The following is a 26539-nucleotide window of genomic DNA, read 5'->3' on the forward strand; positions in this document are numbered from 1 at the left end:
CCCCCCCCCAAAAAAAAAACCCAAACAAAACCAACCAACCAAAAAAACCCAGTTTTGGTAATTCCTTCATGTCGTTACTAGAAAATCAGAATAACAAAACACATAAGCTGCATTCCTCAGCCAGACAAAAGCAAGCACCTTTGGAACATGATGATATCAGATAGGCTGGCGAGCCAGTGTGTGTAATTTCCCTATATAGGTATTAAATCTTCAGCAGTTAAAGGTGTTATCCTCTGTTGTACAATACTGTACTGCAATGTCTAAATCTAGCACCAAGGAAAAGGGCATTTCTCCTTCTGTCTTGTGAGCCACTAGCAATCCAAGATACCGAGTACATCATGAGCAAAGCCTTTGAGACGGGGGTTCTGAAGGTGGATTTTTCTGCATTATCCACTGTAGTTAAATCCATTCTTTTGCCTTGGGTTTGAATACGTGTATGCCTTATACTGAAGAGCTCAGCCTCTTCCTAGGGAGACTGAAATTCCTCTTATTCACTTGTAGTCCTGTTTAAGCATCTTTCATTCTCCGAGTCTTTTCTGATAAGCTATCCTCAGCTTATGGAAACTTCAAAGCTGAGGCAAAATTATTAAAAGAGAAAGAAAAAAGAACTGCACCTTTAGTTCAAGCTTCAAACAAGACAAAAATTGATTAAGAGTCAGAGATTAGCTTGCTTGTAACCATTTCTGCATTCTTATGGAAATCAAATGTTGCCTCTTTCGTTACCCTTTTTTTTCTAAAATGTACTTAAGAGATCAGTAACTATTAGCCTGGCAGTATTAATAAGTCACTGCAATTAGGAGCCCTGCAGCTAGACATTTGTTGTAGAGTTGCCACTGAAGTAAACAAAGAGAACTAAATGGTTTAGAAGGCAAACACAACAAAATCACATCTAGAAGTTGGAAGACTTAATTTGTTCTCTAGGTTTGTTCAGTTGTTCCTGATCAGGAAAACTGTTAAGTCTTAGAGGGCTTGAGTTGGTTGTTGGCCTGTCTTGCCTCGGCTTCCTTAATTGCAAATGAGTAATTACATGTGTCTTTGTCATTGTCAGGGACAATTAATGTGCAGAAAATGCCTAGAGATCATCAACTATAAAAGGCATTATAAGAAGCCAATTGTTATTACAAAATTGATGGAGGTACTTTCAGAAGCAGGGGTTATAATCTGAAGGCTAATCTAATCTGATCTTTCTTTAGTACCAGTCCTGGGGCACAGCCTAGATTACATTGCAGCGGGAGCCCAGGAGAAAGCATCCAAAGTGAGCTGTTCACACACTAATCTTGCTGCAAAGAGCAGTGCTCTGGAGTATTGGCCCTTCAGTGTGTGCATAGCTCTTGCAGAATAGGTGGGTGAGAGCAGGCACTTACTCCATCTGGCAATGGCAGCAGCTGACTTGGAAGCCCCAATTGCCAAGTCACCTGAAGGTGGTGAACTCAGAGACAGAGTATTCCCTGGAACAGGAGTTGAAGGAGATGTCTCTGCTTTTTGCCTCTCCTGATCCTGAAAAAAAGGGAGCAGACAACAGGGAGAGTGAGAAAAGGGTGTGATCAAATGAACTTGGTGAATCATCTGGTTTGAAAACATGAGGAAAGCAGAGATTCAGAGACCTGGATCTGGTGACTGGGTTGCTGAATCTCCCATTTCTCTCATCTCACTTGCTTCTCTTCTTGGACCTCTTTTTTTTTCCTTTCTTCCAAATACCAGTAAGTTAAGCAGTTCATTCCTTCTGCAAAATCATGTTACATTATCTTCCAACCAGTGTATTGCCCTCATTCACAAGCTCAGAGGGTACTTCATCTAAGAAGTGTATTTACACAGAGACCTCAAATGAAGGTCTCAAATCATTATGATCCTGAAGAAGATGACGACTGTTACTGAAAGCAGCTCTCATAGTTTGATCGCAGAAGTTTTGAAAATCAGCCATCTGCAGAGGTTCCTGCCAGCCACCATTCTGAGTCAATACATTTGCAGAATCAGCTGAATTTCACCAATTATTTTAAGGGGAAAACAACTGATGCTGAATCAATGGATAAGCCTGTCAGTGAAAAGCGCTATGAACCAATCCCTCAAGTTACAACTCCTTCTCCTGCTCCTTCAGTACAGTATACACAACCTCAGTCTATTAATAGTTCTGTCCCATATCTCACAGCACATCACAACTCTGTACTTTCTGAAGTTAACTCTGTGTCTGACCCTCCTCCACCTCAGAATAAGCCAGAGATTTTCAGATGCTCAAGAGAGGACACTGTGCAGTCCACTTTTTATCCTCAGAAAAGCTTCCCTGACAAAGGCCCTGTTAAAGGAACTGAACAGATTGAGAAAACAGTCACTCCTTACAACTGCTTTACGATAAAACCTCACACTCGTGCTGCAAGGCCCTTTGAGCACAAGTTTGAAAGTCATAAACTTAACCATAATCTCTTGACAAATGAAGCTCAGCATAAACCAGAGTTGCCATCAAAATCTCCAAATTCTCCACAATCAATTTTGAAAGCACAAAGCTCATTGCAGCCTCCTGAGTTCAACATTGGAATGGATACCTTCGCTGTACAGGTCTGACAAGCCTAAATATCAACCAAATAATGTTAATGCAGTGCCTAGAGCCATTCCTGTAAGCCCTTCAGCACTTGAGGATGAGAAGTAAGATGATGGACACACAGTTGCAGCCACAGCAAGAGGTGTATTTACCAGCAATGGCAGTCTGTTGAGCTCCATAGAGACTGGAGTTTGTATTTTTATACCATAAGGAGCCGTTCCAGAGGGAACAGAGCAAGAAACATATTTCAAAGTCTGCAGAGACAACAGTATACTTCCACCTTTGGACAAAGATAAAGATGCAACACTTTTCAACCCCTTGGTAGTGTGTGGGCTTCAGGGACTAAAATTCCTGGAGCCAGTGGACCCACACCTGCTATATTGTGACCCCAAAATCTGGCAGAACATGTCTTCCTGGGAATCCAAGATACCTTGTTGGAGCAACCAGTGTCTCAGTTCTAATTGACCATGTATAAGTATTAAGTTAGTTGTCTGAGTAAATAATGGGAAACTCGGGTAGATCTTACATACAAACTGAACCACTATTTGAAGGCCAGAAAGAGAATTTTGCAAGTGTAAATTCAGAAACCACCAAAAAAAAAAAAAAATTAAACCATTTCTTTAAGATCTTCTGGTTTTGGACACTTGACTTGCCATGTTCTTTGTTCCATTTCTTTAAGTAGGCCATATGAAGACATGCAGTCGGGCCATATGTTCAGGGGCCCTGCTTTTTCTGTCTTGTCTTGATGATCTGCGGCCACCAGTAGAAGCCTTTTCTACCATATACTAGTCATTCATGAAGACAATCAGAATGATGCCACAGTACCACAAAGAAGACAGCATTATACCTTGTTTGCAAATTGAAGAGGTATAGTTAGAGTAGTTGAATGTATTATCGAAGCTGAGGTAGCAGTCAATTTGGTCTGTCTTCCCAGCTATTCTTGTTACTTTCATTTGGACTCATTCTAGTTGGTCCATATCTTTCCTCGAGTTCAGCATCCAGACTAGTTGTGGTATTCTTCCATAGGCTTTGCACAGAGGAACATGCTATCTACATGTTCTGCCAGGAATAATTGTTAATACACTCCTGTCTAGCTGTCTTTCTCACAGCAAACTGTCTTGTAAGACATGCTTATCTCGTGATCCTCTCGGGCTTCCTGATCCTTTTCTGCAGAATTATTGCTCAGTAGGTTGTTCTTCATTCTGTGTTTCTGCAGATAATCATCTCCTGCCTGTGTATAATAATATCCATTTGCATTTAATGATTTCCATCTTCTTAGATCAAGATAACTGAACTCTGAATCAGTCCTCAAACATTTTTCAGCCCCTGTTCTTCTCTCTTTCACCATCCATACTACTGACTGACACTGGATGGATGTAGACCCAGGATAGAAGATTGTCTACCGAACTTACTCCCTACATTTTCTACAGAATTCATTTGATACATGCTTCTATTTCAATGACGAACCATTGGTAACTGTTGTGAGTAGCAACATCGAAACATTTTTGATCCTATTTGCAGCAGTTCCTGTTAGCTTTCTCATGAGTCTTATGTGAGACTGCTCTTGTAGACTTTATTGATGTCAAGACAATTGGGATCCACAGGCTTTCCTCCATGAGACCTTCTGCGACAGGATATTGTCTTTTAACCACAAAAGGCAAAAATATACCATATTTTACTGCTGCATTTGCATTTTAATAGGTGCAGAGTACCAATAGGTTACAAAAAAACCCAACCCTCTTGAAACCTTTTAAAGGGACCCCATGTTACTGCTGTCATGATTTTGAACAGTCTGCTTTTCATTTCGTAGTGCTTTCTGCATTGTTGTTCATTCCTGCAGCCTGCATATCTGCAAGGATAAAGACTAACATTCTGAGAGTAAACTGAAGCTGCTCTAGCAGTGTGTTCCTTCCAGGGAAATACTCTTATGCCCACTTTTCTCCCAAATTACAAAATGTTTGAAAAGTAGCATCAACTGTCATGGCAAAAGAAAAGAAGCATAGGTTTTTGGAATAGCTAAAACATGGATTAATTTAAAATCTTAATGTACTAGTGGTTTCTGTTGAAGAAATATTTGGGTTTTAAAGGCAGCTGTGTAGTAGTATGTGCGTGTACCGATACATAGAAACCATCTTAATTTCCATTCCTGTTGTATCAATAAATACATATTTTCTTCTCTGTATTAGCTAATCTTTCCACTTGCCTACTCTTGCTGCCTTCATCTCCCAGAATCTGTTCGTATCAGAAAGAATGCAGTCCATTGTGGTCTTTAGATAGGGAAAATTCTGTTTAAAATTTTTACTGGGAGGAGACACTAAGCATACATGTGCACACATGAAGAGACACATTCGTCATATTTAATTATTTATTTCATAATGAATAGTAGCCTTTTTGGCAGGAGAGCAGCAAAGGAACTATATGTGCCATCCAGTGTGTTATGTCAACTATATCAGATATAATACACATATTTTTTAAACAGTCTTCTCCTATCCATATGTAGTTGTCTGCTGTGATGGTTTTGCATTGCATTGGTTTCCCGTTTGCTTTGGGCAGGGAGGTTGGACTAGACAAACTCCAGGTGTCCTTTCCACCCTCAGTTATTCTGCTTCTAGATGTAATTATGAAATTTACTTGATAGTAGTATAAACATTTTTTCATGTGTATCTAAACCCAAATACATCTATGAATTATAAGGAGAGCATTATCTGTCTCAGTCTCTGAAAGGAAAAATAATTCCAGGACAAAGAGAGCTTGAACATAAATGACAGATTTATCTACTTTAATTTGTTTTCAGAAGAGAATTTCATAGCTCAGAAGTGGGCCAGGTTCCAAGATATTCTCCAGGATGTTTACTTTTAATATTTGAAATAAATGTGTACTGAGGATATATTTCAGACATTTTCAAAGATAAGAATATGCATGTCAATAAATCCGGAAGCTAAGAACTATCCAATAGAATATCACATAGTTGGTAAGAGTGTGCTTTATATTAATGATTTTTAAAGAATCTTTTCAGTATGGTTTCTCCGCTATAAATTTCATGCAACATAACTGCAATTTTTTTTGTATTGCTGATTATATTAGAGAAGGAGCTCATGTTTAAAGGAATGTGTGGCTGCACAATATTGCTGTTAACTGCATCTCGCTCAAAAGCTGATATGCCAATACTAATATTATCTCTCCTTCCCTCTTTTTTTTTTTTTCATAAAATTTTCAGTTATCTGAGTGGAATTTTTTTGAAGAGTAGGGCTACGATATTTAAGATCCATTGAGTTTAGTGATGCCATTTAAAGAGTATTTAGCATAATTGTCAAAGGGAAGACCAGTGCCATTTGCTAGTGCATTGCATCAGATCCATCACTATCCTCCAGCTGCTTTACACTGGATTTGATTCATAGGCAGGAATTTTAATTGGGTGTTTCTGCTAAGTCAAATATGCTGGGAACGAGCTTGTGCTGCAGAAATACCATGGCTAACGGGAGCAAAATCTTTAATTTTCTCACAAAGTGAAAACTAATGTTTGTTTGAGACAGTGATGAATGAAGCCTTACCTCACTGCTCCTGCTCAGCTTTATGAGAGCAAGATCATGCCAAAACCCTGTGGTTTCTTTTTTGACAATTATAAATATTTCTTGTGGCAATTGATTTTCTTCTTTTACCAGGTTATTCATTATTAGTTTTTTGTTATGGGCTCGGAATTTGTGATATTGGGCTCAAGGGTGAGAGTCTGGCATTGGGGTAAGGGGTGGGGGTAGAGGTCGGAGTTAGGAGTCGGGCTTAGGGTTAGTGGTGAAAGTTAGGGTAAAGGCTTAACAACTGTGGTCTCACACTTGGTGTCGCATCACCTGAATCCCCCTTACAGCCACAAAATCACCCTTCCTTGCTGGCCTAGGTTTCTCACACCCTTCATGTCCTCACGTGCCAGCCTCCAGCTCCTGCCGATTCAAGTGCTGAAGTAGAAGGACCCCCCCTGGATCCTAAGCCTCCAGCATGTCCCTCAGCCCTGCCCTGCCCGGCCTCTCCTCTGCCCTCCCTCTGGCTGCCTGCAAAGGCGCTCCATCGCCACACAGTGCTGGCCTGCTGCCCTGGCCCATCAGCTTCCACCTGGAATCATACAATCATCAAATCATTGTGGTGGGAAGAGACCTTTAAGATCACCGAGTCCAACCATTGACCTGACACCGCCAAGTTACTATTAAACCACGTCCCTCAGCAATGCATCTGCATGTCTTTTAAATTCCTCCAGGGATAGCAACTCAACCACTTCCCAGGGCGGCCTGTTCCAGTGCTTGACAACTCTTTCAGTCAAGAAATATTTCCTAATATCCAATCTAAACCTCCCCTGGCGCAACTTTAGGCCATTTCCTCTCATCCTATCACTTGTTCCTTGGGAGAAGAGGTTGACCCCCACCTCGCTACAACCTCCTTTCAGGTAGTTGTAGAGAGCGATAAGGTCTTCCCTCAGCCTCCTTTTCTCCAGGCTGAACAACCCCAGTACCCTCAGCCGCCCCTCATAAGACATGTGCTCTAGAACTCTCACCAGCTTCGTTGCCCTTCTCTGGACATGCTCCAGCACCTCAATGTCCCTCCTGTAGTGAGGGGCCCAAATGCTCCTCATAAATGCCAGCCCATAGCTGGTGCCAGCCCAGCTGCCCTCACAGCTGACACCCCAGCTCTGGTGTGTCACCCCCATCTCTGCCTCAGTGGCCCAGATCACCTCCTCGGTGTCTGTCCACCTCCCAGGCACAGGCACCTGAGAGCTGGGCTCAGGAGGAGTGGTGAACATATAGGACCAAGAAGGGGTTGGGCTTAGGCATCAGGCACCTGCACAGGTTTAGGGCGAGGGGGCTGAGCTCCTTTTTTGGGGTGAGAGATTAGGCTTTGGGGTTAGCGAAGGGCTTTGGGGGTGAAGGTTCGGGGTTCTGCCAGGGGCTTGTGGTAAGGGGTCAGAGTGTCAGCTGGGGGGTTCAGTCAGGAGTAGCAGTGAGGGGTAGAGTTCAGGTTAGGGACAGCAATTTAAGGCTAGAGACCACAGCAAGGTGTTTTGGGTGGGGATAAGATAAAGAGTTAGGGGTTTGGACTTTGGCTTTGTGACAGGGATTAGAGGAGAGTGTAGGGTAAGGGTTAGGAGTCGGGTTTACGAGGGCTTAGGGTTAGCAGCCAGAGTTAGGGCCTAACAAATCTGGTCTCACAGTCACTGTACTGACTACATTGCCATCACTGTAATTGCCAAGAAGAATCTAGAAAACCACATGAGTCAGCAGTGTGCCCTAGCAGCAAAATGGCCAATAGCCTCCCGGACTGTGTTAGGAATGTTAACAGCAGGTCAAGGGAGGTGATCCTTCACCTCTACTCAGCACTGATGAGGCTGCATGTGGAGTAGTGGGTCCAGTTCTGGGCTCCCCAGTACAAGAGGCATGGATATATGGGAGAGAGTCCAGTGAAGGGCCTCACGGAAGTCTTATGAGGAACGACTGAGGGAACTGGGGTTGTTTAGCCTGGAGAAGAGGAGGGTGAGGGGAGACCTTATCACCTCTACAACTATGTGAAAGGAGGTTGTAGAGAGGTGGGGGCTGACCTCCCTGGTGAAAAGTGACATGATGAGAGGAAATGGGCTCAAGTTATGCCAGGGGAGGTTTAGATTAGATATTAGGAAATTTTTTTTCACTGAAAGGGTTATTAAACATTGGAACAGGCTGCCCAGGGAGGTGGTGGATTCACCATCCCTGGAGGTGTTTAAGAAAAGGGTAGATGTGGTACTTAGGGACATGGTTTAGAAGTGTTTTTGACAGGGTAGGTTAGTGGTTGGACTTGATGATCTTAAAGGTCCCTTCTAACCTCAGCAATTCTATGATTCTGTGATTCTAAAGATGATTACGGGGCTGGAGCATCTCTCCTGTCAGGAGAGGCTGAGCGAGCTGGGACTGTTCAGCCCGGAGAAGAGGAGGCTCAGGGGGATCTTACACATGTGTCCAAATGCATGATGGGAGGGTGTAAAGAGGACAGAGCCAGACGCTTCTTGGTGGTGCCCAGTGATAGGACAAGGGGTCACGGGCATAAACTGAAATACAGGAAATTCCATCCAAGTATAAGAAAACACCAAGCTGGCCTTACTTTGAGCAGAGAGAATGGACTAAACCTCTAGAGGATCCTGACAACATCAAGTGTTCTGTGATTTATAAGGAAATTATTTGCATCAATTTTTGTTTCATTTTTGCTACCAGAAGTATCAAGGTCCACCTCATTCATGCATGGTTGCACCTCAGTTTTGTGTACTTAGCCGTTCAGGGAAGAGAAGCAGAGGTGGGCTAGGCTTTCTAAGGTAGGGAACTTAGTCTTGTAATTAATCAGTGAATGACCCTGTTAGTTTATGGCTGTCCTTGCAATTTACTAAAGATACAGGCTTTCCATTTCCTTTTCTTCTCAAAATCCCAAGGAGAAAAAAGCTCCTAGTCCAAGTTTACATATTTTGCAACATAAGGCAGTAACTCAGCTCTGTGTACCAAAAGAATGTGAGGTGGTGGTGTTCAGAGTTCACCTGCTATTTGGTAGGTCTAATGTGCAACATGAGGAAAATAAATTGCCTCATTACTTACTCCTCTCAGGAGAAAAGTTTCAGGATCTATTAGATTGTGTACTACTCAGGGTGCTCTTAAAGTGGTATGTTTTATACATTATTTGGATTTCATAACTCAGGATTTCCTAGCAAATAATCAGAGTGCTAATTTTAAGTAGATGAAAATGCATACTATTAGCATGAGTATATGCAAAGTCATATATTTGTTTGCAAAATTTTTCAAGGTGACACTGACAACAGTGGTTGCTCTCACAAAGGGAACATGACATTCAGCAAATTTAATTTATCATTTGCAGTGGAGCAGTCTATCAAGAAATAGTTTACGTTTGGGAATATTGTCCTCTGCATCTCCTGTGGTTAGGAAGTCGGCATTGTATCTGACCTCTCACCTGTTCTGTTTGACTGAAAGCATATATTTTTCTGCTTCACTTTTTTGTTGTTAAGTCTTTTCCAGCACTTCAGACCTGATGTCCCATCTTTCACCCGCAATGCAGAATACAGTTTATAATCTGCCATGTCGCGGGAAGTAGCGAGGCTGCTAGGTACATGTCAAATTTTCAGTCTGACTCCAGCCTAGTCTTTCAGAGCACTCTGATCATTAGGATAAGGAGTGTGGAGTCAGATGGTCTCTAGCAGATTCTTCTTTTCCCCAAGTCTGGAGAGAGGAGACGACTTTTGGAAGACTTGTCCAATTCTTCCCCTCTTTGGGAGTAGCAGAGATCAGCCAATGATGCAGAGGTCAAAGAGATTAACTTGAAGGATCTAAGAGGTTATGGGCTTTGCCTTAAGCAGATCTCCTCTGTCCAACTTGATCTCCAAGATCAAGTCTGACTTGTGTGCTGTTGCCATCTGGGCAATTGCATCCCCATGGAGGTAAGAGAAGGAAATTCAGTGAATGCACGGTTCTCAGAATGTTCCCTCCATGTGTTACTCAGATGTAGCTGAGCAGCTGTGACTCAGGTTAAAAAAGCGGTAATTTAGTGCCAGTGAGCAGGCTCAAATGGATGTCTGGAGGCAAGGTTTCTTTGGGGGCCACTAGAGAAAAGATCTGATCAGCTACTAGCCTGGAGCTGTTACATTGAAAGGAACAGCAGTAGCACAACCCAAAACAAAGTCACATTGTGAACCCTTTGGCTCCCACCTCCTGAGGAAGTACAAGCAGAACTGTGCTCTAATAGATCTGTACCCCAATGGAAGAATCAGGACTAGAATTCATTTGCCACAATATCTGTACAGCTAAGAAAAACTGAGGATGCTTTTTTTGAGAAAGGAAAAACTAGTTGTGGTATAGTCAGAACAAAAAAAAAAAGATATATAATTACGTTAGTTATGGAAGGTTATCAGATGCATTTTTGCCCTTCCTATGAGAACACAAAGCTTATTTTAACTTTGCACCATATGCTTGTTTACATACCTACTGTATTCAGTCCTTAAATTGTAGTAGCTTCAGGTGAATTAAAATATGAAATGACAATATAATTCACTCTTTTCCAGTGACTGTGCTGCTATGAACACAAAGCACTCTGTCGAGAGCAGGCACTAAACTGAGTCAGAACATTAGTATTATCTGCAAAATGAATTGACCTCTAAAAAATATAGAGTCAACCTGGCTACCTGTCCACTTTTGGCATGACCAGTCTGAGAGTCCCCATTTCTAATAAATGTACCTATAACTTCATTACTATCCAGACCTTTGTATGGTCTGGTTTAGTTACACTGATGCATTAGCAGTTCAACAGATGGACACTGTCTTCATAAGGTCTTTACTAACTGTTCAAAATTGCAGAAAAAAAGCAAATACTGTATTATACTCTTACCCTGTCATGGATGAATTGTCTTTGAAGTTGTTAACAATATTTTTTAAACAGTTAGCACTTTTTCTGTTGCTATTCTTTTGCTTGTTCTTTTTCTTTTCCTTTCTCTCCTTCTCCCAAACATTGACATCTGTGAAGTTAATGTAAGGTTTCACCGGGCCTTAGATACTAACCAGGATTTTGATATTAAATAAAAATGATGTTATTGTGTGTGTGGTGCACAATAAAGCAATGCGAACTACTGATATGTATCCTCAGTATTGTTGTTTTGCCATCATACACAGATTAATTATCTTAACTGTTCCGTGTAGAGTTTTCATGATGATGACTTAAGAAATGTTTGAATATTACAGTAATTAAGGAGTATATGAACATTGCAGTATGACCTGGTGTGGTTTTGATATTTGTTGGAAGAGTTGCTTTCAAAAGACTCTGTTACTTTACCAAGATTTGTATTTCTTGAGCTGATACATTTACATCTATGCATTTCATTTAAGCATTAATAACAGAATATATCATGAGGATCCATTTTGGTTTTTTCTCTCTTAATATTTTAATGTAAATCTCTAAACATAAGGATTTTTGTATGTTTCACCATGATATTGTTGTAACTGCATATAAGAGCATACAAAAAAAATCAGTCTTTCAGACCATACAATGGGGACACATTTGTTGATAAGGAGTTTCAGGCAATATTATAGTATAAGCGAAGAAGAAGAAAGTGGCAAATAAATAGCAATTGCTTCATGGGCAGTTAAAGCAGGATAATGTCTAGTTGCAATTCGCTCTGGCTACATCAGTCTTCTGTCAGAGCCTTGTTCTGTTTTGGACTCAAAGTAAGAACCAAAGTTGAAAAGAAAAGCTGCTTCTTTATGAATCCAATTTAATACCTCTGACATTGGTAGACAGGCTCATTAATTTTAATGGGTGTTGGATCAGGGCATAGATCTTGAAGCCTAAACTTATTTTTCCAAAAATAGATTACATTCTTATTTCTTCATTATGGCCTAATTTAAAGTCCCCTGAATCAGGCTATTAACAAAATATTATCCTATCTCCGAAAATAATACAGATAAAACTAAAATTCCACTCAACACTCACATAGCACTTTTCCTCTTCAAAGCACTTTAGAAACACTGATTAATCATAACATTAATTAAACGACTATATTTTTTAAAATTCAGCCTTCCCAAAGCTCTGTTCTCTGCAGGGAGCAGGGAAGAGGATAGCAAGGGACTAAAACCAGCTCCAGCAATCAGAAAACTTAGCCTGCAGCAATTAAACTGAGGAATCACTTCCCTTTGCAAAATCTTTTTTACCTTGGGCTAGTGGAAAGATGAAAGGAAAGATGACAGTGCAGTCTAAATGAGAAATAGATCTGTTGGTGTGTAAAGGAGCTGATTAATTAGATATATTTGTACTACCTGGGTCAGTAGGTAGGCTAACAACTCCTTTCCATGCCTTTCCCAGTTTGTATACTTGGCAGGAAATGTAAACAAAGTGAATTAAAAAGGTAATTATTTTGAGTGATTGCCCGCATGGACTCCATCCATTCTGGATATAAAACCCAAGCGTGCAAGATCAAATTCCATGGGTTCAAGAACAGTAAGCCTGGGTCTGTCGTTTTTGTTCCCAGCCAACCTACCAGAGCTAAGACTGCAAGGGAGAGAGCCAAAGCCACCACCCAAATCCTTTTTTCTGTCCAGGGGAGGGGGAACAATGGAAAGGCAGTAATACCTGTGGGTTTGTGACAGTTTACCTTGAAAAATGCTGCTTCCTTTGCTGCTGAGGGTGACAAATAGAAGCTTATTGCTGGAGATTTTTCTCCTTCTGTGGACCCAGTAATTGTTTGGCGTATCAGGTCTATAGATAGTTAGGCAGGTCAAGCTGGACTTCAGCTGACTCATTTTTATAGTCCCAGTGTGGGTGAGACAGTCAACCAATTAACACTTACACCTCTTCCCGAAGATGTGTAAGTCAGAGCATGCACCCTGAGTTGGGCTGCCTGTGTGTGATGGTTGGTTTGCCTCTGCAGTGTGAGAGGGGATAGAGATTGCTCAGCTGATGTATGGAATAACATTCAAAATAGAAGCCACCCACTATGATGGGTGAGAAGTGCTGTTAAGAAACAGAAACTCCATTTGGCCGTGGTACCCGTAAATCCATTTCTGTGCTAGTTTTCTGGCCGTTCTGCTGCAAATATCTACTCCCAGAAAAGAGAGCCACTTTTCTGTGACAGCATGCATCCCATGACAATTGCCAAAAAGACAGCAATTTTGGTGACTAAGTCAGGTGAAAGATGCAGAGATGTACAGCAGGGTCTCAATACACTGCTATGGTTTTGGCATTAGCTCCGACTGAGCCAGCTGAAATACCTCTGCATGCAAAGTGTAGACATAGATCTAGCCTTTAAAGCATGTGTTGGGACAGATATGTGGTATGAATTAGCAGTTTATGGCCAGCTAAAGAGCCTTGGAAGTTCTTTAATCTCTAGGTCTTAAGACAACTGCTTAATATCTGCGGTCTTGCTGTGTGAGATAAATGCAGATATGAAGGTATTCCATTGAGAGAGGAGTAAAATCAGTATTAGGAGTAACAGTACATTAAATAGATAGCTGTCTATGGAATTAAGATGTACAAAAGAGACAACAAGAGTAGTACCAGAGCAATAGCTCTTGTAAACTATCTGTGCTTGTGAGCTAGCTAAAATTTCCTTTAGGTCAGAACATTAAACAGCAGGAGCCAGGGAGGGGTGGTGGGGGGAGGTCATGGGTGTGCAGGGGTGTGACAAAAACAGGATCTAGCTGAGCATCAAACTGAAAGTGTGTAAACCAATATGAGGAGAGAATAGAAAATCTTGGCAGACCGGGCAGATGCAGAGATACACACTTAAATATCAGATAGGCAAGAGATGGCAAAGGAACGTGAAAACTTCGTGCTTAAGACCCAGAGGGCCGAGGGGGTACAGCTCAAGGAAGAAAAAATATCAGTCGTGTAATAGAGGGGAGAGGGGGCAGCCCTGAGAAGGGGAGTTGAAAGCAAGAAAAATGATCAACCAGAGGGAGGCAGGAAATACATGAAATCAAAAAGTTACGTTTCTGGAAGCAGAGAAGCTGAAGGAGGAAGGTGGCTGGGTTAAAATGCTGCTTCAGGAAAGAAAATCTATGAAGGATCATGGATCTGAGAAAACAATTTCCTGAAAAGCAGTGATTGTGTTGCACCTGGTTGTGATTTCCCATGGCGTGTTCAGGGTGAAAATACCAAAATGCTTCTCTTTCGTCTTTATCCAATGCTACCAGCTTGTATGCATACTGCTCCTCCAACCCTGTTGTGGCAGTGCCCTTTGTCATTCCAAGTTCTCATGCCATACCTTTCTCTTGCAAAATATAGAATCATAGAACTGGCATCTTTAATCTTTTTAAAAAGATAAAAGCTTCTATATTGGTTACTCTCTTAGATATTTGATCCTTTTACAGCAAATCTCAATGACATTGCCAACACAGGTATTGGTGGTTCACGTACTTTCATCACTCTATGAAAGTTTGAGGGTTTCCTCCCTGACACTGTAAAAGATGACTATTCCTGCTCCCTGAAGGGCTTTATGTGCTATACTACCTATGGCTGATTTTATTCTTAATAAAAAAGATTTTTAAAAAAGAAAACCAATGAATGGCACGTCACATACAATACATCAGGGAAGATATTGTTCCTCTTTGTCGTGGTCTATACTGAATACCAATCTTATATCTTGAAATCTTGCTGCCTGTCATCAGAGGTAGTGGAAAAGTAAAAAGTATGTATCATTTTTCCGAGGGGAAGAGGGAATCTGAGACCTCCACCTGATCTTTTGTTCTGTCTCAGCAGCCGTCAGCAAAGTGCACCTGGGTGCTTGGGGGCACAGGAGGGCATGTGTGTGTGTAACATTTTTTATTCTTTCTGTCTTCTCCTGAAATAATTTATCTCCACAGCGTCTTAAAATTTAAGTTCAAATAAACCTGCAAGGAGGTGAAATCCAGCATTGTTCTCTAGCTCAAAGCACTCATTATCCCAGCTTAATTGGCAGGCTAGGCTTAATGTGAAGCAGCTAAAGCAGTGGCTCCAGCCCACAAGTTTTGAGGTGCTTACTCAAACCAGTCTAAGTTAACTCATCACTCATTCCCTTACAAATGATTGAACTGAGATGATATTTTTTTGGATAGAGATAATTACAGTACTGTAGTCAATTAACATTAAGTAGTGAAATGACTTCATATATGTTTACTCTGCAGTGTCAGAGACTACAAATGTTTGTGCACATCCCTAACATAGGATGTAAAAGGACTTGGCTACCTAAAAAACATTTTTGGCCAAACATGGGGAGTGAGATTCATGTGCTTAAAGATAAGCATTAAACATTAAAGACCATAGGGCATCCTGCCTTGTCTTCATCTGCTTTTCCATATTTGGATTTGTGTATCTTCTGTAGGTCAACTAACACTGTGCAGACATCTCAGGTATGTAAGAGCATTTGAAACTGCATTAGCCCCTATGTATGGATAGATGAATTGCCCCCTACATGCCTAAAAAATGGTTTTAGCTTTCCTTTTACACCTAAATCCCAAACTGATCCATAATCCTCTGTTCTCTGACACTTGCTCGAAGTGGTGGGGCCCATGCTTTTTGGGTGCATGCTTTTCAATCCTACTGCTCAGGTTTTTTTCCACTTTCCTCATCCAATAATCCTTCATGCACAGGAGTATTGAAGTCTTAGGAACTTGAAACTGATCTTGTGATGAGCAACATCACAGACCATTAGCTAGCACTGATCAGGCCATGTGGGTTTGACAGTAGCCACTGCATTTGAGTTTCATGAATCTGCCCTGTCAACAGCTTAAATCACGTCAAACCAGAAGCCATCAGACAAAGGGAAGAGAGAGCTGCTGTATACAAGCTGTTGTGATTTATAGTTGTCCTGGTTTGAGGTAAAACGGAACCAATGTTGTTCAGTAACTTCGCATCTTAGGTGGGCCACTCTAACTACTGAAATTAACAGCATACAGTGCAGACAATGTTCTCTCTCTCAGAGTGATAAGACCCATGTTTACAGCTGATGCCCAGGCATGGTATGCAGAGAGACTCTTGCTTATACTTAGTGCTATAACACCCAAGGCCAACCAACTTTGTTATTTGGCCCATTGGAGGGTCAGAAGCAGAAAAGCGTAGAGGGGTCCCCCCTGCGGGGAGGAGTGGGCAGGACACGTGACCCAAAACTGACCAACAGGGTATTCCATCCCATCTGCCTCATGCTCAGTATAAAACCTGAGGGATCAAAGGGTCAGGGCTCTTCTTTCAGTGGCCGACGTCTGAGGAGGACTCTGTTCGTCTGCCTGTGATCCCGATCCTGAATGCAGATCCGGAATCCAGTTCCTGTCCATCACTGAGTCCAGCCTGGGACTGCCCCAGTGCCAGCCGGTGTCATGATTGTCATCTCGGGAGCTTGATACGGTTTTATATATATTTCATTATTTCTTTTTTTTTATTTTATTATTAATATTTCATTAAAGTAGTTTAGTTCCTTCTAAACTCATAAGTCTCTTTTTCCCTCCTCTGCCCCTCTCTTTGAAGTGGGGTAGAGGGGAACATCTGTCGGTCCCATCTGGGGTTCGCCAGGTCCCTAGTAGCCGATTTGGCCTAAACCATGACAATAGTTCCTTCACATGCAACGTATGCTGCAGTCAGCAATGCTAGAGACTATTGTGAAGAGGGGTGGATAGCAAAGTCACTGGCTCAGTGGTTGTGTTGGAAGGCCTGTCTGGAGGTGGTCTTGTCATGTGGTGCTAATTGCACTTATTTCAGTTTGTAGTGCTCTGTCTTCTGAAATAGGGTTCCTCCTTTACAAACCAACATTGTCACATCAGGTAGATTATGTCTTGTTCTTGAATCACCTACACCTTTCGTGATGCCTCCTAAAGCCTGAGGAATAATCATCTGCTCACATGGACAAGTATGTCTCAGTCTCAGTACTGCACCCTTTGTTGCTTTCGAAAATATAACTTGGTCTCCTTCCATCCACTACCTTTGCAGCTGGCCCAGCAGCTCTGGCATTACCCTGCCTTATCTTCTTCAGGTTTCTTTCTCCTGTGTCCTACAAAAAACTACATGTGTTTGGCTCTAAGACCCAGGCTGACAGCATTTCTTACCTCTTAACCTATTTTGCCTTTAAAATTCAGGGTAGTTTTTCTTCCTCCAGTGTTTCAGTGGCAGAAGAGAATCTCCCTATGAAAACTAACAAACCTTTACCCTCTTAAATTACATGGGACTCACTGCTGCTCTAATGCCTACGAAACACCTTTTGCTACCTAGGCAGTCCGAACCCAGAGTTTGCTACATACTGTACTAAGCATAATAAATTTTTTTATGGGCTCTTACACCTCACTCTTGCACCTCGGTGTGTACTGAAGATTTCCAGTGTTCAGAGAAGGGACAGGGTTCCGCTGGTAAAATGACACCTGGACTCTGAGGGGCACATTCAGGTGCTACACTAGTGATTACTAGTGATTATTAATTACATCTTAAAACAACAGTATCTGCAAGAGAAAATACGGTGCACAAGTGAACTCTTTATCAAATACAGTAGTGGTATTTCTGCCACTGCTATCATGTGATGAATACACTAATTTATTAGACTATCAGTTGAATACACTGACTCATGATCAAAATTTGTTCCATCCAAATTAAGTAGACAGTTTTGGCACATTTATTAAATAATGATTGAAAGTAATAATAAAAGCTCTCCCAGTAATATTCTTTCCAAAAAAGGCTGTGAAATACTGAAGTTGAATGGTCTTAAAGGATGATGAAAATGCACAAAACCAAAACTGGAAATTTAAGTAGAACACACACGTTCGAACCAAGAGAGCAAAATTCATATATATTGTGACATACAGACACTGATAGTTCTGGGATAGGGTATCTGTAGCATTACAACAAAATTAGGTGGTGTTTTGCTGTTTTTATATTTTCTATCCACAAGATGGGAATTAATGGGTATCTTTGAGGGGAAAAATGGTGATGTATTACTTTTATTAGAACAAGCTCTACCTCTAGGACAGGATTCTTAGTTTGAAGTAATACCTGTTTGAGGTTTCTTGTGTTTTCAATAGGTTAATTTTCCTAGTCTTGTTCTCTCAAACTAGGAACCATGCCACAACTATTTAATAAATATGCCATTGTGTCGAAGTCATTTTTCAGAGATGAGTGAAAATGGAAATGAAGTCAATGGGGTTACACCAGCAGTGAATTTGTCTCAAGGCAATAGTAGGGAAATCTTTCCGGAAGTGGAACCTTATCTGTGATGATTTTACTCCTGTTAAATCTACCAGAATAAGTTTGCTCTGCAGTTTTGCTCTGAAGGCAGAATCTCTTAGGACAGCTATCAGTTTGATCCTATGAAGGAAAAAGTTTCCTGAATTAAAGTAACGGAGGCGTGTACTAAGGTGCTAATGAGATTTTATCATGCAAAGGAAAAGATGTTACATCTGTATTGTTGAAATGTGTAGTAAGCAGACCTTGTCATCTTACAAAGACGGTGTACAAATCCCACTCTCAATATAAAACAGTGATAAAAGTCTTATCTTAAAAAAATAACTTCAAAATGTATAGTTTCAGAAATATGCTGTCCCAAACACCTATAGGACAACCCTTTTCTTGTGACACTGCCCCCAAATTATGGCTATTTAATGTCTTCCTTCCTTCCTTTATGAGTGAAATGGAACAAATAAATTTTTTTTTTCTTGTCAAGCTGGTGGTTATGTTTAATCATATTATGTAAATCCTCTTTTAAAGCATCAAATCATTTTGGGGTCTTACAATGTGTAATGTTGCTCAAAGAAAAAAAAAATCAATTCACTTGTAGACAAAACAATTCTGTATGAACCCTAACAAAAATTAACAATGCTATTTATTTTTAATATAATTCTCACACACATCCTCCTCTCCTCCGAGGACCCTCATCGGTTCTCACATCCTCAGCTCAGGGAGACTTCTTGAGCTGCAAGTTGAATTCCCCACCCTTCCTACTAGTAGTGCTAGATAAAGCTTTGCTGACATTACAAGACTACTTTCCATCTGTACGTTTCAGTCTGCTTTCAGAAGTGGTTCTTAACATTGAAAAAGTAATTCCAAATGCAGATGCTCTGCGGATGGTAACATACACTAATGCAAGAGTCAGGGATCACGTATGTCATCAGCTGTGTTGCGCTGATGTAGCAGTAGCTGTGCTTCATTGGCATTACTTGCCATTTGCACCACTCTAAACTAGAGTAGGATTTCTTCCATAGTTAATGCTAAAAAACATGACTCCTCTCTCCTTCACGCCTATTGTAAAGCATCAGGAACATGACTGTGACAGAAGTTAACTGATAACTGATTTTTTTTTCTGTGAATATAGCATAGTAATTTATTAACTATGTATAGTTTTAGAAAACACATTTGGAATGCCAGCAAGTTACCATGAAATGTATTCTACAGTATAAAGAATAGCCCTTAACTTTTAACTTTCATGATTTAACTCTATATTAAAGCACGTTTACTGCTTTTTCAATGTAAGTTCATATGTTTTGAATTAAATTAAATTAATGACACATTTATTAACTATGTATAGTTTTAGAAAACACATTTGGAATGCCAGCAAGTTACCATGAAATGTATTCTACAGTATAAAGAATAGCCCTTAACTTTTAACTTTCATGATTTAACTCTATATTAAAGCACGTTTACTGCTTTTTCAATGTAAGTTCATATGTTTTGAATTAAATTAAATTAATGACACAATTTTTATGGCTAAGACAGGTGTTTTTCTCATCCCAAACATATTTTCAAATAGCTAACAATGTGTTCGAAGTACTAAAACTGCAGAAAATATGTCAACAGTTACACTTGTTACTAGATTTTAAGACGATTTAAACAGTGACTTAGATCAACCCTGTAGCCCAGCCACTCCTCTCGTCTTCCAGCTAGCGTGCCACCTTTTTCTGGTGAACCTCTGGAAGGACAGTTGGAGCAACGGTGCCTGTCTGTGTGGTCACCTGCTTTACCTGCGTTTGTGAGCAGCTCTGTTGGAGGTGGCAGTTCTGGCTTTTTCTGCACCTTTTTGGGGACAGGACAGGGAGGAAGAAGCCTGTCTCCCCCACCGGCAGCTGCTGGCAGGACTAAGGACCTGTCATTATCATTACAGCTTCTGTTGGGGGGGGTCTCCAAACTGGACACCAGCTTGCACGGCTGCCACAGCTGCAATACGCTGACTAGATTTTAGGTCTACAAAAGGTGCACTGTGAGTCTTCTGCCACTTTCTAGCCAAGGTTAAATCTGTTGCAATTCTTAGGAACAAAACCCCAAAATCACTCAGAATATATTTCAGTTTAAATATTAAACTGATTAAGAGTTGAATAGACCTGTAATTTCTACAGCCACTCAGAATAAGGGACACTGTACTGTCCCACTGTTACACGTTACCTATAAAAAGCCTGGTTTACTGTTTTGAAGTATCTAATACTGATTTGATCTTCTCATGCCTAACTTAGGTTAGCAGAAATATTAGAACTGTTGAGCATCAACATGTCCAGAATGTTTCTACCACATTTGATTGTGTTTATTTTAGTTTTCCCACTGAGCTTTTCCTGATATCTCCAAAGCCGTTATTTATCATAAGAAGCATCTTGTGTGTCTCGGCACGTGTATTGGCATGAATGCTATTGCCTGGAATACTAGGCCAGTTTGAGGAAAGAAATCTGCTTGGGGCAGTCATCCAGATTTCCTTGTACCCAGTGTTAAGGGACACAGTCTTTGGCTGCTAATGGAATGATCACTGACATCTGGTTCCACCAGAGGACTGAGATGGTGAGACGCTCCATTGCGCTTTAAGTGAGGTACGAAAGGAAAAAGGAACATTGGTCTGTACAGGGTAAAGCAGAAAGTCTCACTGATCTAATTTATCTGCTTGTACTTACTCCTCACCCGTGGCAGACACTGCACTAGAAGAGTAAAAGCTATGGCAAATTATGGTTTATTTTATTTTTCTGATACAGAAGCTGAATTTACTATATGCTACAGACTGAAGTAATCACTGTAAGTTATAAGCAACTATTAATGTGTTAATGTTACATAGAACAAACAGATGCAGATGTAAAATAGCATTTCAGGCTGTTCTTGAACAGTGTTTCGGTGTAGGGGGAAAAAAAGATTCTCAGTTTGCTCAAACAAACCATTTTGGAAAGAGAAAGTGGTGTTAACATCTGTACTGCATCTGATATTAATAATATTAATAATATTGCTGAAAAGCTAATAATGCAAATGACCAATTAAATATTAAATGCAAAGAAATAAAAATGTTTGAGGACAAGATTTCTATTTGTATTGCAGCACACTGGTGAGATTCAAATCCTACTGCACACATTTTGTTGGTCATGTTTTGCTTTTTATAATCAGGAATGCTTTTATGTGATATAGAGTGAGTAGTTTTTAAGATGTCACATTACCACAAAGTCTATTTGATAACCTTTAAGTTTAAAATTTCAGTATAGAAGTTTTAGTTTTTATCTGTACTATGAATGTTCTGTTCCAAATGACTGGCCGTATTTCAGCAGGCAAAACTGTGAGAAATAAGAATAGTTTGACATTTGATAGTTAAAAGATGTGATTTTCCTTTTACCTCTGCTTTCAATTATGGACACACACAACTGAATTTGTGAATTCAGAAATAAGATTTTTAATAAGTACTTATAAATACTAATTGATCAGAACTTGGAGTTATCAAAAAAATCTGATTAAATTATCATATTATATACAATTATCATACCTGATTATTTCATTCATAAAATGTGATGTAGATTAGATTACTAATTATATTTATCTTTTGCAATCTTCCTGTCCTTTTCATCCTGCATGATACACTCTCATGGTGATTGCTGTATGCAAATTCTGAGCACAGCTGCACTGAAGGTGATTCAGAGTTGTTTCACTGACCTCAGCAACAACTCCATCAGGCCCTCGCCCTCTCTGATCTTGTCTTCATCACATTGAAGGACTGAGCTGCCATTTTACCATAATAGTGACCCTCTAGAACTGGTGTGAGGCTTCTGAGGCTTCTCGTATGTCTGTGCTGGTGCTAATCCTGCCCTACATTTATATATATTTACCTTTCTAGTGCATATATATATATAAAAAAAAATTATCAGAAGCTGCTTTTGTGTTATTTTCCCAAGCACTACATGACTTTCAGGCTTAATTTTGAAAAAAAAGAAAAAATCATCGTTCATTTAAACACAAAAAAAGTTATAATCAGCAGAATTCCTTTTTCATGTCTTCAGTTCAATGTGACCATTTAAAAAATTTGATACGCCTTTCATTTTAGGAGATTTTAAGTTCTGGAAGTTAGGTTATATAAAATAACCTCTAAATGTCAGACAGGAATAGATGTCAGAAAGGCTTCCTTTCTGGTCGGTACGATGTACACAGCTAAGGATGTGTGGAAGAGTGCAATGTCATCTCTGAGCACTGAATAATCAACAGTCATAGAAACATTAATAAACCCAGGTAAATTACTGTATGTAGTATAGAATTCACCTTGTTTGATGAAACTGGTCCTTCAGAGGAGACTTTTTCACAAATAATAACTATGTCATTGGTTTTGTATTCACTGTAGTGCTTTTAACAACTGGTGCACATTTTATTTGTAGTAACTTAAGTTATGAGTTGTGTGATGGGAGATGGGGACTTGCCAAGCTCTCTAAGTTGTGGTATTTAGGTTATCTTTATACATATACTTGGCCTGTACTGTCATCATTTCATTCTCATAAGGGCATGATGTAGCCCATATCTGAAGTCTCCAGCTGGTGTAATATGGAAATGTTAAGAGTCCCTAACGTGTGAAATGCTTGAACATGCAATCGTATAAATGTGGCTTGCTCCAAAATAGTATTGGTAGCCAATTAGATCACATGCAATGATACAAATGGTGCTAATAGTCTTGCGTGTTTTCCCTGTACTACTTCTCCATCACCCTTTATTACTGTATCTTCTGAATTCTCCCTTCATTTTCTTTCAACAAAGGCAAGTATGCCATGAGGGATCTGGTCCACCGACTGCCAGGCGCTAACAACAGCAACAGCTCAGCGAGCAAGGCCATGTCTGATGACACCGTTACTGCCATTTGCTGCACTCTGCATGAAGTCATCACTAAAAACATGGAGAATGCCAAGGCCTTACGAGACGCAGGCGGCATTGAGAAACTGGTTGGCATATCTAAGAGTAAAGGAGACAAGTATGTTTTGCAAATCACCTTGCACCTTTTTTAACATCTCCCGTAGTTATTACTAGTCCTGAATGTATTTGCCTCTTCTGTGCAATCGTGAGTTGAATTCTTTAGTTTCATCAGAAATCATATGTCCAGTGTGAAAGGTGACAAGAAACAGAGAATACCAATAGCAAAAGTCTCTGCTGTGGTTTATTTTTGACCTACCAGCAGCAGTGCATGGAGTGCACTGCATGTGTAGTTTAAGGAAGAGTAATTACCTACAGTAACCGCTACCTTTAAGCACTTCCAGAAGATCCTGATAAACATTAGGGACCAAAGCTGTTGAATTGCAGCCTGCAGAGGGGGTGACGTGCAGGTGGAGGGATCCTGTGAAAGGAAGGGACCTCACCGTAGTTCTGTTACTGCTCCACTTGCTCTGGGAGTGAAGAATGTAAAGTCACTGTCCCTCTTCACAGCACCCTTTTCCCTGCCACTGGCTTGCTGGTAAGGTGGGGCATAGCAGAGAAATGGATCCATGGATTTTCCCACCACCATGCTTCTGAGAGAGCACTAGGATACCCGCAGGCTACTTTGTGAGGCACCAAAACATGCAAAGATCTTACACACGACTGTGACATTTTCAGAGCAGCTATGGTTTCATCTTGTCTGTTTTCCTATGTACGCACTCTTCATGAAGAGTTCACTCTTTATCCTTCTTTTGCCTAAAACAGATAGCCTGGTTCTCATATTTGTCAACCTGCAGAAGTATAGTGCAATGGGACTGTGGCAGTTTGAAAACAAAAAGCCTTCACTGTAGTGTACAAAACCCATCAGTCCATCTACTCGAAGCTGTCATCACACAGCCTACTGCAGCATCAGAGCTCTAAAAGAGCCCCACAAAGCCAGGCCACAACCTGAAGGAAAGATTTATGCACCTTACATTTGGTATGAGAACTTATGCTCGCCTATGTGATCGGAGCATTGCCAATGTAATTTAATCACATTTCTTTTCCTCTATTGTCACCCTTTTTGTTTCATACCAAATTCATTATTGAAACATTCTCACATTCTAATTGTAAGGGGTAAAAAGTAGTAGTGTAACAAAGTATGTGATTCCAGTTGTGGGAGCTCCCCGTGCTCTGCCGATTTGTTGACATTTGCATTTTTATTATTATTAAATCTAGATCAAATGTACTGATTTTGCAAGCAGGTTCATATCCATTTCTCTTAAGTTGAATGTGTCTTTCCTCAGAATAATGCATTTGTCTACCTGTTCATTACCTGGTAGAGATAATACCTGTTGGGTCTGGAATTTTCCAAGTATCACGGGCAGTTTTAGGAGGATCCAAGGGTATAATTCCCTAAGTATTCCTCATCACTGTGAAAGACATATCTATGTTGCATGAAATTATTTAGCCCAGGTAGTGCTGAGTAATTCCAAAATGCCCTCCCAAATCATGATACGCATCCCTCTTCCAAAGTACTTTGAGTTGTGGTCCTGTGTTACTGCTGTTACAGGTTGCACAGTTCTAGAACAAGAAAACCTGTGAAGTCACAGTGCTACAAATGCCCATCTTAAGTGGAACTTCCATTTTTCAGCTTTCAGAAATGTTAGTATTGTGCACCGTTGCTTTGGTTTGATTTCTTATAGGTAATCCATTGTTTAAAAATCAGAATTGCTGGTTGTTGGACTGATAGCAAATTCTGACGTGCTCGCTTTAATACAGTAAAACACTTCAGTATGAATTTATCTTGTCCAGTACGAAGCGTCTGCTTCTACAAGGGCAGGATACTAGCCTGGCCATGCATCCTGGTATATATCAGTGCCAGGAGTGTGGGGCTGGCCACGCTGGCCCTTGGAACATGCCCAGGGCTTGAGCGCTTTCCCTCTGTGACAGCACAAGAGAACTGGTGTTCATAAGGTCATATCGGCCAAGCCCATATTAGCTTTGCATAGTTCCCGTTTCTCCTCAGTACTCACAGTATGGTTGGCACAGTTACTTTCCTGGTTACTCCATGCTACCAGCACCCCACTAGGCAGTACCTGGGAGTATAATAAAAACAATTATGTTTGAAAGGGTTTATCAAATTTCTGTTTATTCACCAATTACCCGCCTACTGCTGTATTCTGGGTGAGAAATGGAAGAAAAGGAAAAAAAAAAGCACCAGATAAATTTCTAGGAAAAGACTGTATAAGTTAACTGAATCAGTTGGATCATGAATATTGCTTCACCAGCTTGAGTGTCAGCCTACCAGTGGTCCTTCTCAGAGGTCACAAGATGCACCAGAGCCTGACCCCTGAGAAGGCTTCCTGCCCAAAACAGTAACATACGCTGCTGGTGTTCTGGTTTCTCTTTGGTTTTGCAATCTATGTGGCTTTTCTGAGTAAAACATGAATCACCTCAGTGACTGCCTCAGACTCCAGCAGTCCTCACTCCAGACTTTGGCCTTTGCAAGGTTTTCTAGCACTTTGCTGCTCTATGTGTGCTACTGGTACAGCACAGTGTATGCTTCCTCAGTGGGCTGGGTTACCTTCCCGGTCCTTTTCTATTTCTTCTTCACTGAGCTGAATGATCTCTGATTTATTTTTTTTTTAGGGATTTTTTTATAGTTACATATCCTAAGGGGAATATAGGACTCCAACTGATTGTAATAATAGTGTAGAGCTTCTTTCAAAACCTTTCTGAAGAGAAAGTCCATGTGAAGTTGGTTTTCAACATGACATCACATTGCCATCATTGAAGGGTAATGGTGCAAGCAAGATGCAAGTCCTAATTTAGATTCCTAATGAAATTTGTCCTGACTTTTTGTAATCAGTTGTATTCTGCATCTTGGCTCTGCACTTCAAAAACAGTGCTCATCACCCATCTACAGAGTTTCTTTTGGCAACTGCTAAGAGGTACTTAATGTGTTGAGCCACGCTGTCATGAGTTGAAGTTTGGCAGCTTATGGAAAAAGAAACTCTGGCTCTAACTTCTTGTCCTTTATGCCAAAAGTTGTAGCCAGGACATCTTCTTAGATGTATATAATCCAGTTGGGTCCTCAACCATTTTGCCAGTTGCTGCCTCTCCCATTCCTCTTCTTATGCTTTCAGCATGAATCCTTGTTCTCAGTGTGCTGAGGAACACACATTTTGCTCATCACTGAATAATTAGTACTATAGAAATAAGATGTATTGCCCTTGCTTAAAAACACATTGGTCTCCAAGATGCTAACCAAAGATCTTATGGTACATTTAAAACACAAAATTGTGGGTTTACATCCATAGCAATGCATTTGAAAATTGGGATGAATGGAGTCTTGTAATTAACAGTCTCTTTCTCACTCTTTCTTTCTCTCTCTCT

General features: G+C 40.5%; 1 protein-coding gene across 1 annotated transcript in view; it reads left to right on the forward strand.

Moving 5' to 3' along the window:
• CTNND2 (catenin (cadherin-associated protein), delta 2) overlaps positions 1–26539 on the forward strand; it is a 327283-nt gene that overhangs the window by 263970 nt on the left and 36774 nt on the right. Inside the window, exon 12 of the mRNA XM_009883745.1 lies at positions 23012–23222. Within this exon, the coding sequence (XP_009882047.1) occupies positions 23012–23222 (211 nt within the window). The remainder of the gene's footprint in view (positions 1–23011; positions 23223–26539) is intronic.

This window comes from Charadrius vociferus, unplaced genomic scaffold (assembly GCF_000708025.1).
Source record: "Charadrius vociferus isolate BGI_N301 unplaced genomic scaffold, ASM70802v2 scaffold103, whole genome shotgun sequence".
NCBI lineage: Eukaryota > Metazoa > Chordata > Aves > Charadriiformes > Charadriidae > Charadrius > Charadrius vociferus.